Source organism: Sceloporus undulatus, chromosome 5 (genome assembly GCF_019175285.1).
Source record: "Sceloporus undulatus isolate JIND9_A2432 ecotype Alabama chromosome 5, SceUnd_v1.1, whole genome shotgun sequence".
Taxonomy (NCBI): domain Eukaryota; kingdom Metazoa; phylum Chordata; class Lepidosauria; order Squamata; family Phrynosomatidae; genus Sceloporus; species Sceloporus undulatus.
The window spans coordinates 144,607,801-144,620,593 of NC_056526.1; the positions used below are offsets into that span (position 1 = coordinate 144,607,801).

Consider the following 12,793-nt stretch of genomic DNA (forward strand, 5'->3'; position numbering starts at 1 on the left):
GTGAAGGAAGAAAGTACAAAGACAGGTTTATAGTGAAACATTAAGAAAACAAACAAACAAACAAAAAACCACAGATGATTTACATAACTTTAAGACAGATGATAAACACATTGAAATAGTTCAAGATTTTTTATTACTCAGAATGGAGACAGAAGTCAAGAAGTCAGAAGGCTAAGACTTGGAAGGGAGTTTCTAAACAAGATCCTGAAGTGTAAAGATATATAATTGAATACTAAAGTTGGGATTGTCCATGACATCATATTTCCTATTATTATGTATGACTGGAAAAGCTGGACAGTGAAGAAAGCTGATAGGAAGAAAATCAATTCATTTCAAATGTTGTATTGGAAAAAAAATTCTATAGATACCACAGACTACTATAAAGACATATAAACGGCTCATGGAGCAAATCAAACCTAAACTTGCTCTAGAAGCCAGGATGGCTAAATTGAGACTGTTCTACTTTGGATATATCATGGAAAGACATGAATCAAGACACCAATGCCTGGAGAAAAAGATGGCAGTAGGAAAAGAAGAAGACTACAGATGGATGGACTCAAAGCAATGAAGCCATGGCCCTGAATCTGTGGGACCTCAGCAGGCTGTTGATGACAGGGTGACTTAGAGGTCTCTCATTCATAGACATGCCATAAATTGATGTCAAGTTAATGAATTGAGGGCAGTTAGCAACAACAACAGCACCTTTCAGGACAAAGATCTAAGGTCACTTACAAAAATCGGTTTGAACAATATAATGATATAAATGAAGAAGATGGAAGCCCAATGGGAATACATGCCCTTAAAAGATTTTCTTGAAAATTGGTTTGGGTGAGGAGGTATGAACACAAACACACACAGGTACATGTGCAATAGGACTTCTGAGATCTCAACTTCAGTGTATCATATCTGAAGCAATCCATTACTACCACACTATGAAAATGTATTTTCCTTTCTGTTGTGTGTATGTGCCTTCAAATTAGCTGTCAACTTTTGGTAACCCCATGAGTCCCATTAAGTTTTCTTAGGCTAGGAATACTCAGACGTGTTTTTCTGTCAGTTCCTTCCTCTGAAATATACCCTACTCTACCTGGTATTTCTTGGCAGTCTCCCATCTAAGTATTAACCAAAATCTACAGTGCTTACCTTTTGAGATCAAATTATGTCCAGTGCCTTTAGGGTATTTAGGCAGTGAAGGAAAATTGTTTGTGATATTGTGATCTGGCTGGGAAAGTGCCAAGTTCTTGAAAACAGGATTGCAAGATTATTTCTCACACAGAGATCTCCTTGGTGTTTTTCAGCTGAGTCAGTGCTTTGCGAACAACCTTTTGCAATCCGTGTTCCTTTGACAGGCCCAAACTGAATTACATCACTTCCTAAAAACAATCAAATGTAGTGCATCTCCTTAAGGCATCTTGCACATCCACCACAAAGGCCGGAAACAGGAAATTCACATGTTCTGAAAAGCTAAGGGAGAATGAAAGCAGTGTTTTACCTGGTCACTGAGAAGGTAACATGAAGAAATACAAGTTTGTGTTGTCCTTATTTCTGTTGCTGAGTGAAAGACCTCTCTGCTATGGTAAGTAGCAACATGCTCTTTTCATTGCTGAGAAGAAGAAGAAAAAATGCAGACACACTTTATGCCTTGGGGCTGTAGAACTGTTTTGAAGTGTCACACCCAGAAGAGCTGGTCCTTGTTAAGACAGTTTTACAAACTTGCACTGTTTCTTTCAGCTTTGCTTTCCAACTGTTTGCTGGTTTTTATTTCCTTGGAACCACTTTTGTCTATAGATCTTGCAGTGTGTTAAGATATGTATGTTGCTTTTGTTTCTGACCCACTGATAATTGTGTGATATCATTTCAAGCTTCCTCCCCCTGGTGTATCCTGTGTCTTAAAGGTTGTATTTCTACACACACTTACTTTAAACAAGGTCAACAGAACCCAGTGTGGCTTGATACTAAGTGTATGTTACTCAGAGTACATAGTACTCATAGTATAGTACATGGGAAGCAGCATGGTATACAGTAGTTGTTTGAGCGTTGGACTAGGACTCTGGAAACCAGGATTCAAATCCTGGTTTTGCCATGTAAACCAACTGGGTTTCCTTGGGCAAGTCACACACTGTCAGCCTCAGAGGATGGCAATTGTAAATCCTCTCTGAAGAAACTTGCCAAGAAAACCCCATCATAAGTTTGCCTTAGGGTTGGAAATGACTTGAAGAAATACAACAACAACAACATGTATAGTCATGCCTTCTCATGATGTGGTCAAAATACAACAGCCTCAATTTAGGCCCAGAACAGAATGGCATTTTGCGCTGGCCTGGGGCTGATTTTAGGGTCTTCACACTCCTGAGCCCTACCACGCATCGCTGGTGCCATCTTGGCGTACCCCCGTACATATGGGGCATGCAGTGGTGACGTGCAGAACCCAAACAGTGCCATGCTGTGCAGATGTCATCAGTGCACACAAGTACACCAATGGTGCACTCTGCACACCCTAAAAAAATATGTTGGGAGCTCCCAGAGGACGTGCCATTTGGTTTCTGCTGCCTCAATTGGGGTAGAAAGGGGCGGTGTCTCGCCACCCATTTATCCCCATCTATCAAGGCTCTTAATCATCTTGGTTTCTAGGGAGAGTTCAGGCTTGATCTCTTCTAGGACCCATTTGTTTGTCTTTTTGGTCATCTACAGTATCCTCAACACTCTTCTCCAGTATCACATCTCAAATGAGTTGATCTTCTTTTTATCTGCTTTCTTTTCTGTCCAATTCTCACATCTGTACATGGTGATGGGGGATATCATGGCTTGGACAAGCCTACCTTTAGTGTTCAGTTGTATATCTTTTGCATTTTAGGATCTAGTTCTTTCATAGCTGCCCTTCCCATTCCTTATCTTCTGCTTCTTTGACTGCAGTTTCTGTCCTGATCAATGATTGAGCCAAGATATGGGAAATCTTTAACTATTCTAAATTTTGCATTATCTAGGTTGAATTTATGTAAATCCTCTGTGGTCATTATTTCTGTTTTCTTTATGTTCAGCAGTAAGCCTGATTTGCACTTTCTTCTTGAACTTTCTTTAGTAATTGTTCCAAGCATTGGTTGTTTTCTGCTAGAATTATGGTGTCATATGCAGATCTTAGATTGTTCATATTCCTTTCTCTTATCTTCATTCCTCCTCCTTCTGACTCTAAACCTGCTCTTCATATGATATTTTCGGTATACAAATTTAACAAATAGGGTGATAGAATTCAGCCATGCCTTACTGCTTTGCCAATTAAGAACTATTCTATTTCTCCATATTCTGTTCTAACAGTAACCTTTTGAGTACAGGTTTCTCACCAGGACAGTCAAATGTAGTGGCACTCCCATGTCTTTAAGAGCATTCCATAGCTTTTCATAATTGATACAGTCAAAGGTTTTCCTGTAGACTAAACAGAACATACTGATTTTCTTTTGGAATTCCTTGGTGCACTCAATTATCCAAAACATGTTTCTGATGTGGACTCTAGTGCCTCTTCTTTTCCTGAACCTCACTGGCACCTCTAGGATTTCTTGCTCCATATACAGTAGAAGTCTATGCTGCAGAATTTTGAGCACAGCTTTGCTTGCATAGGAAATTAATGCAATGCAATCTTTTGTGTCTCCCTCTTTGTAGATGGGAAAGTATATTGATTGTTTCCAATCTGTTGGCCACTATTTTGTTTTCCATATTTGTTGGCAGATTTTAGTTAACATTAGAGCTGATTCTGTCTATACAGATTGTGGCAGTTCAATTTGAATATCATCTGTTCATAAACTTAAAGCAGTGTAACATAAATTTGCTTTATGTTACAGTCATCTAAAAAATGCTTGGCCACTATTCCATTCTCATTTACAGCAGAATCTTGTGCATGTTAATGTTAATTTTGAAGGAGGGGATTGTACTAACCCCTTTGAAAGATGCAGCTGTGAAGCTTCCTCTGAAGAAACGTTCCTAGGAGCCTCATTATTTTTCCAGTTCTTGACCACTGATGAAGCTCCACAGGTTAGCCAAGGATCTCGAGAAGGAGATGTCTGTTGTGTTTGAGGCATTTTTGATGCTTTGGATTTTCTGAATCATTCCCCCCCCACCAATTTTCCACACTAATTTTTCAACAGAAATGGTTCTGCTCACTCTTGGAGACAACCTACTTTTGGAAAGTGGCAAGAGGAGTCATGCACTGCTTTTTTTCTTCTGGACAAGTTGTGAAGACTTGTGATATCTGACTGTCTTCACAAGAAATGAGCTGGTTCATTTGCTTTAAATGTGTGTATGTACTCCTTCCCTACCTGTAAAACCTGGACAACCAAGCTCAGAGCTAAGTCCAGGAGTATACTGAAGCTGCAAACCTGGTAACTTCAGCCAGGACTGGCACAGGCTAAGTCCCTATTACCTGATCTGCATTTTCATCTACCAAGAACACCTTTCTTTAGAGAACTATGCCATACAAATGTTGTAGAATATAGCAGCCAGACTTCTATTTAGACCTGACCAACGTGAAGATAGTGGTCCAGCCAATGTCTCTGCTGAATAAGATGAGATGTGTGGCTACTTTACTTTGGTGATATGTGCTCAGGTGGTTTTGTTCATTCTGGTTATTTAATCTAAGTTTTATAATGTACTGTTTTATTCACTGTTTCATTTTTTGTCTATTTTAAATTTTCATGTAGATTATGCAGAAAACTTGAGTTACTGAGTGATCAAAAACTGCATTAATTAAGTTACACGAATAAGTAAATAATTGTACCTGCTACTAGTTTGTTTTCCATACTCATTTAAGCTGATGATCCTGTCTTTTAAAATCCCCAAATCTCCTAGCACTTGAATATTTGATATATGCAAATCTACTGCTAAATGATACCTGCACCAGAAGACATGCTAATCAGATTGATGGCTACTTTAAAAAGGGTCTTTTCAGTGGTAGCATCTAAGTGTAGAATTCTTTTCCTAGACAAGTGCACTTGGCACTTTAAAGAAGACAGTGAAAAGTATTGTTTATACAACAAGCAAATACCACCCTATCCTCCTATGCTTTTAATAACTTTTAACACATGTCTCAGACACTTTATACTATCCTCCCCCACTTGGTTATTATTCTTACTGTTAATGGTATTTTTTCTACTACTTGGTCTCATTGTTTTCTTTTAGTATTATTTACTATTGATTCTTTCACCTAACCATTTATCTTTCTGGTACTAGCACCTGCAAAGAAGCTTATAACAAAGAGATATTACTTGCATTGGTGTGTGTGTGTGTGTGTGTGAACGTCTGGAGCTATAAAGTGCATGCTATCACCATATTCTTGCAAAAGACACGATGGAGCTTCTAAACTTTAAAAACTCTCAGAGAAAGTTCTTGTGAAAGAGAAGTTCTAAAGAAAAATGAAAGTATTAAAAGAGTTCTTGCTCAAACAAGTTCCACAGGAGATAAACATGAATATTTAAAGCATATGAACTTTGAAATATACCTCAAATTAGAGCCATGCAAGCTTAGGCTTCTGGATAAAATGCACAAACTTTTTGGATAAAGACAGTCTTTCAGAAATGAAAGTTGCTTCACATTTTGAAATAAGTAATAGAACTCCTGACAAACTGACCCCATAGTCTAGTGGCTGCAATACTGAAAAATGTTTCTCCTTGCCTGAATAAGTATCAAAATTTATCGTGGTTATTAGAAAAACACAGTTGTTTGAATTATCTCAAAATACATGATTACGAAGGGATTGAAGAGCATTCATAATAAATTAGAAGTCTTTTAAATACTTAAGAATAGAATTTGCCAGTATTAATTGTGGCATACAAATCCCATCAGCCCCATTTCCGAGCATGTCTAATGCTAAGGGACTATAAGAGTTATAAAGCAAAATATTTGAATGGTCTAAGGTTTTGCACTCATGCAATGCAGAATGTTTACAGTAAAACTATGACAAAATCCACATGTATCTGCTTTAAATATAGTGGCTTACATCCTACCTTTCCCCATGATGGTGCAACAGAATTTACATCATCCTTACCCACTAGGGCTCCAGGTTGGGAAATTCTTGTTTACATTCACAGAATTAGGTTTTCCTACCATCTGTTTCCTCCACAACACCAGTCCTCCCCACAAAAATCTGTGCCTATGGACTACAGATATAATATGAAAGGTGGAAGATGAAGAGGAAGTTGGTGGCACTGGTATCTCATGTGAATGGAGGGATCCATGCTTAAGGGGAAATGGTATGGGAGAGTTCTCCTTCACATTACACAATTATAGTACTTTGATGCCATTTTAACAGCTGCAAAGGAGACTTGTGATTTATAGTCTGGTTAGCCACTTGAGTTCTCTGGCAGAAAATTCTAGATACCTCAAAAAACTACAAATCTTAAGAGACACCATAGGATGGAGACATAACAGTTGAAGTTGCATCAACGTACTATAATTGTGTAGTGCAGTGGTTCTCAAACTGTGGGGCAGGATCCTCAGGTGTCCTGATTCACCAAACATCTACACAGGCTAGCTGGGAGGGAACCATCAACTTCAGGAAGAGGCAGTAAATTACCTGCAGATAGAAAGCGCCCTTGTCTCAGTGGCATCATTGGAGGGGGGAGGGTTGCAATGGTGTGGAGTGCACCGGGTGACACCCCAGAAAATACAGTCAGCCCTTCTTATCCACGGATTTATACACAGATTCAAGCATCCACAGTTTGAAAATGTTCCAAAAAAGTATAAATTTCAAATATCAAACCTTGATTTTCCATTTTATATAAGGGACACCATTTGCTATATCATTATATTTTATGGGACTTGAGCATCCTCGGATTTTGTTATCCATGGAGGATGTTGGAACCAAACCCCAGTGTATAACAAGGGTCCACTGTACACTAAATAAACAGAATATTTTTATTCATATACTATGTCAAATTTGGGGGGAGGGAATGAGCTCCACTCGTAGATGTAAATGGTATCCAAGGGTAAAAGTTGTGGGTATCATTGGTGTAGTGTGAGAGAAATTTATTAAATATGTCTTCTCCAAATGGGACATCTGAAGTGGCCACTAGCAAGGAAGCTGAGGGCAAGATACGGTTTACCTCAATTAAGACAGCAAAATGATATCATAAAAGAACACCTTGGCCTTTTAGGTTGGAGCAGGACAAGAGCTCACAAAAGAATCTCAGAGTCAGAACACATTTGCTGTATTAAAAATCATTCGATTTCTTAGGGAATGAGACACTTAATGGCTCAGTCAATTTGGGGTTGTTCAGTCTGCCGAGTCAAATGTCTACACAGCTTGTTATGACCTGCAATATGGAAATACTTTTGAGAAATGATATTTCCACCGTGAGATACAAGAGATATGCAGAAGAAAGCAGAAAATACTGGACATCTATAGAAAAAGATTAGAATGAACAGTTTGGAAAAAAGTTCCTTTTTGTTGTTGTTAAATAATTGGCCATGCCAGCTGGAGATTCTGGGAAGTGGCATCAAAATAATAACTGTCTCTATAGACATTGTATGTAGCTGATGATGAATGTAACTAAATGATATTTGACTTCTGTATGGTTTTAAGTGTTATATTTTTTTAAAAATAGTAATTGCTTGAAGCTCTGGAAATTAGCAAATTACTAACCAGACAGAAAGAGTCACTTTGGATGTTGGTACTTGTGATTGGACCAAAAGGCAGAACTCACTAGAAAGAAGCTGGAGGAAATGGGTATGCATAAAAATAGTCAGAATTGAAGTATGTCTGTGAAAGTGCAAATAAAGGAGGGCCGCATCTCATCCCTCCTGTTTCCTGTAGCTGTGCACATTGCAGGCCTGGGCTTGTTCTATAAGAGCTACTGCACTAGTCTGTCTAAGAGCTTGAGAGACACTCTCTGCGGACCTCAGAATGGCTGGCAGCAGCTTTACTAACCTGCTCCCCATCTCCTTCCAAGCGCTTGGAAGTAACAAGTTACAAATAATTAACAAAGGTATTGCTTAAATTATATTGTAATTGTAACTTGATGTGGGATGAGTTCACTTTGCAGTGTGACTATAATCTCTTTCACACTGTACATCTATAGCACTTTGATTCCACTTTTAACTGCCATGGCTTAACCTTGTGGAATCTGGGCTTACAGTCTGGGGTGGGACTAGAGGTCTTTGGCGCTGAGAAATAAATTTCTCATGAAACTGTGAATTGTAGGATTCCACAGAATGCAGCCATGGTAACGTGGTTTAAAAAGTGCTATAATTGTGTAATGTGCAAGAGATCTATAGCTTTTTAGTTACTTCTCTAGTTACACGAGCATGTGACATTAAATGTTGAGGGAGGGATGTCACATTGGTCAAGTGCTGGCTCTTGCTGGGTCTCACACCCCTTGCTCCATTGTGAGTGTTAAGGCAAGGAGATTGTGTTTTGTAGCTCAGTCCAGCCGACTGTAACAAATAACTCTATTGGTATGTAGAGAGATCTTGTAGTACCTTTGAGACTAATTGAATGTAAAGTTGGCAGCATGAGCTCCTTTGTGTATGGAAATGAAGTAGCAAGTCCAGTTTTAATGATGGTCATTAGTGAACAAATGTATGAAATGAAGAGGCAATACCAGCCCTACATCAGACAAACAGGCCAGTCCCTGCGCCAGAGGATAAATGGACATAAATCAGACATTAAGAATGGAAATACACAAAAACTCATGGCAGAATATTTCAATCTCCCTGATGTTCCACCTCAGACCTCAGAACAGCGGTCCTTGAACAAAAGAATTACAAAGGCAGATTGGAAAGAGAAACGGCAGAACTGAAATTCATCCATAAACTACAGTCCCTCAGCAATGGATTGAACAGGGATAATGGCTTCCTGGCTCACTATATACATTTCAACACTACCTGACCCATCTGCAGTGGGGCATCCTATACTCATCTATTCTCCCCACCTACAGGCTAGTTTCCAAAGCCAAACTGTTCTTGCCTCTTCATTTCCATGCACATTGGCTGGTTCCCAATGTCTTTGTTCACTAATGACCATAGTTAAAAACTCAACTTGCTACTTCATTTCCATATAGAAATGATTTGAATTTGAATTGACATTCTCACATACCAATGACATATATATGGACCTTATCACATGGTTAAAAAAAGCAACTTACCACTTTCAAGATACATTTGCTTACGGGATGCAGTCGGGAATTACCACATGATTAGGGAGAGTTGTGAGGGGGCTGGATGCATCCATATTTAACATCGCAATGTACACGACAAAATGTTGAAGGGTTTTTTTATAAATGTTTGGGCAGGAAAGTGACAAGATAGATCAAGAATCATCAAGTACAATTAAGTTGTGCAATGTAAGTATTTTGACGTTTGCAGATTTGATTATTTGCAGATCCCATTAATATGTTCTCTTTAGGAATGTCTTGGTCCTCCAGCACAACTCTGCTGGAAATTGACCACAGAGTTACACTGAGGAACTTGGAAATTACTAGAGAAAATACTTCTCTAGGCATTTGTAGGTCCTCCAGGATGATTGTATGGTCAGCTTCTAGCAGATGTTGACCATAGAGTTACACTGGAAAACCTAGAGATTCCTAGAGAGATGTTCTCTCAGGTAAAAATATAAGGCCCATTCATAGAATCATAGAGTTGGAAGAGACTGCAAGGGCATCCAGTCCAACCCCCTGCCATGCAGGAAATCCAAATCAAAGCATCCCCAGCAGATGGCCATCTAGCCTCTGCTTAAAGACCTCCAAGGAAGGAGACTCCACTACACTCCTTCACTGAAACCAGGTTATTTCCTCTACGTTCACACAGTCCCCAAATACACCCAGCGCAGTTTGTGGAGGGGGGCAGTGAAAAACCCATTCAAAGCGGTGCATTTTGCACTGGGCACCTAACTGCATCTCTGGCCTCATTCACACTGGTGGCATTGCTCTGGAACAAACTGGTCAAATTCGGGGGGCTCCCTCCCGAATCTCTCCAGAAGCAAGTGCTGACTACCAATCAGGGGCATTTTAACATGAATGCCCTCTTGGAGAATTCGGGTTTAAGATGAAGGTGCCTGGCTGTCAATCAAAGTTAGTTCCGCGATGGTCATAGGAGACGTTTCCAGCACTGATAGGGGCATCAGAAGTGTGCTTTCCACCCCTCCCTTTTTTTTAAGGACCAGGCACCACTTGTCAAATTTAAAAACCTCTGGGGTGTGTGTGTGTTGTGGGCATTTGAGTCAGTGTTGTAGATTATGATCTGCCCTTGGCCCCATTTTCAACCCCAAAATGAAAGCTAGTGCCATCTCTGTAGCCTGTATCCTACTCCCTTGGCACCCCAGAATGCCTCATACACAGGTAATAATAATAATAACAACAACAATAATAAAATTAATTCCTCACCTCGGAATGCCAGAAAAGGATGCGCTTTTTTTTTTGGCTTTCCCTAGGCTACCCCTGAATTCCTTAGAGACAGTAGCAAAAGCTGTATCAATTTGCCAATTTGCCTAATTGGAAAAAGAAGCATTACATTTGATTTCTAACATTCATTCGCTTTGCAGCAGTCATTCCAAAGGAAAAAATAGGCTACCCCTGAAGACAGTAGCAACAGCTGTATCAATTTGCCAAGTTGCAACATTACATTCGAATTCTAATAGGCCATTCATTCTCATTGCCATTCATTCTAAATATGCACATTTTTCACCAAAAATAATTAAAATAAAATCCAAAGGAAAAAGGTCTCAGCTGGATAGCAGAGGCTTCCCTTGCTGTAGTGCCCTGACTTGCCCTGAATTGACCCTTGCTCCTGCTCACGATCTATCTATATATCTATATATATCTATATATATCTATATATCTTTACCTACAAACATGCGCATTTTTCGCCAAAAATAATTTTTTAAAAAAAATAAAAACCAAAGGAAAATAGTCCCTGATGGATAGCAGAAGCTTGGCCTCTTCTGCCCCCCCCCCCGACCTGCCCTGAATTGACCCCATCAGTCACCTCCTTTTAGCCTCTTGTCACCCTTTGCCTCCAGCTTCCTCTTTTTTCTTCAGCTCTTTCTTCCTCCTCCTTCTCCCCCTCCCCTCCGATGAGGGGAGGGAATGCTCTGACCTCTGCCCGCCCCCTGACCCTAATCCCTCCCTGAATTTGCCCCGAACATGATCGAGGGCAAGTTCATATTTTGCTGAACCCGGGTCTTTTGAGAAAAGACGGATTTTAGCCCGATTCTGGATACCCCGGGGTAAGGGGCATTTCCTTGTGCAAGCCTCGACATGGATTGTGACAGAATCGGGCCCAATATGAACTTCACATGCAAGAATCGATTTCAAAACCGATGTAAAAGGTAATGTGAATGGCCCCTCTTTTTTAGGGCCAGAGTGATCCGGATCTTCGGTAGTGTGAATGTGCTACCAAATTGATTCGGATTGCTGGGATCATTCCTGGCCATGAGGTGCCACTATGCTGATGCAAAGCAGCTCCAGGGTGAATGCCAGACTAGGTTAAAATGTCTTGGAGAGGTCAGGTCACAGTAAACATAGTGGAAACAGTGATTTGATATCAATGCGGAGTTCTGCACGTCCTTGGTACAAAAAAGTAACTGTGAATGCCCCCCCAAGTGTATTTTTATTTACAGTTCTCCCATTTTCACCGGGATCTTGTGCCCCTAACCCCAGCAAATGTGGCGGACCAACCATAAATACAAATCACCAGTCTGGGTGAAGCCCAACTACTTTCTGGGATAATTGAACTTTTAACTGTAACTACTGTAATTACTTGTTAAAGGAACTTCCCAAGCTGTGCCTCTTTTCTGCTACTAAATACAAGCCCTTGATGGTGCCTACAAAAGCACAATTTAAGAAAGTTATTTTTGTAGACTATAAAATGCACAACACAAGGAACTTCTACAGATCAACAGCCCGTTGTGCTGACACAAAATACTTCAGAACCCAATCTTGCCCTGCCCTGAAAATGCACAGCAGGCCACATAATCCAGTAGCCCTTTGGCACTGTTTCAGCTTTATAACATAAATGAAACAGACACGCTTGAAGCTTAATTGGTTCAACTGAAGATATAGAAAAATCTGCAGGATTAAAGCTGAAATACAATACACATTTTCCTGAGAGTAAACCTTACGGCATACAATGAGACCAAACAGCATGTGTAGAGGATTGTGCTGTGAATGTGTAAACAGCTAGAATTGGTTCATTTATAGAGCAAGTTAGTATGTACCGGGCAGGACTGCTGGACTTATGACTCTCTAGGTATTGTCAAACTGCTGCTCCCCTTTGCTCTGACCCTGTCTATGCAGGCCACAGTTGTGTTTCAACAACATCTAGAAGACAGCATGTCCCCTGCCCTTAGTTCAGAGGATTTAAGCTGTCATTTATATAGTTGGGTTTTATTGCATTTTACTGCACTGACTCCTCCAGCAAAGGGTCTGTAGTGCAAATGCTGTTAAATTGCTTCTTTCAGGCTTCTTGGTGACCCCATTTGACACAATGGCATCACTGTCAAGTAGAGATGGAGAAAGGTAGCAGCCTAGGCATGCAGACTACAGATTTCTGATCTCTTCAGCCATAGTACTGGTATGCTGCTGTAGCCAACTGTTGCTTATTTTTATCTCTCCTCCCCATCCCTCCCTAGGAGTCTGGCAGCACAACTGGGGGAATGAAATGGCTTAGACTGAAGTTATTTTGAGAGCAATTAATTTATAAAACATCTGAAGTATGTGCTGCTCTTAAAGGCAGGAACAAATATTTACATCTTGCCAACCATAACACCAAGCTTTCAGAATGCCTTCTGAATTTGATACTGGGGAAAGAATGA

The 12,793-nt window shown here is 40.1% G+C and overlaps 1 protein-coding gene across 1 annotated transcript in view; it reads left to right on the plus strand.

Moving 5' to 3' along the window:
* Positions 1-1,469: 1,469 nt before the first annotated feature.
* Positions 1,470-12,793, plus strand: part of TMEM154 (transmembrane protein 154) — a 31,124-nt gene continuing 19,800 nt past the window's right edge. The window contains exon 1 of the mRNA XM_042469143.1: positions 1,470-1,576. Coding sequence (XP_042325077.1) covers positions 1,513-1,576 — 64 coding nt within the window. The 5' untranslated portion in view covers positions 1,470-1,512. The remainder of the gene's footprint in view (positions 1,577-12,793) is intronic.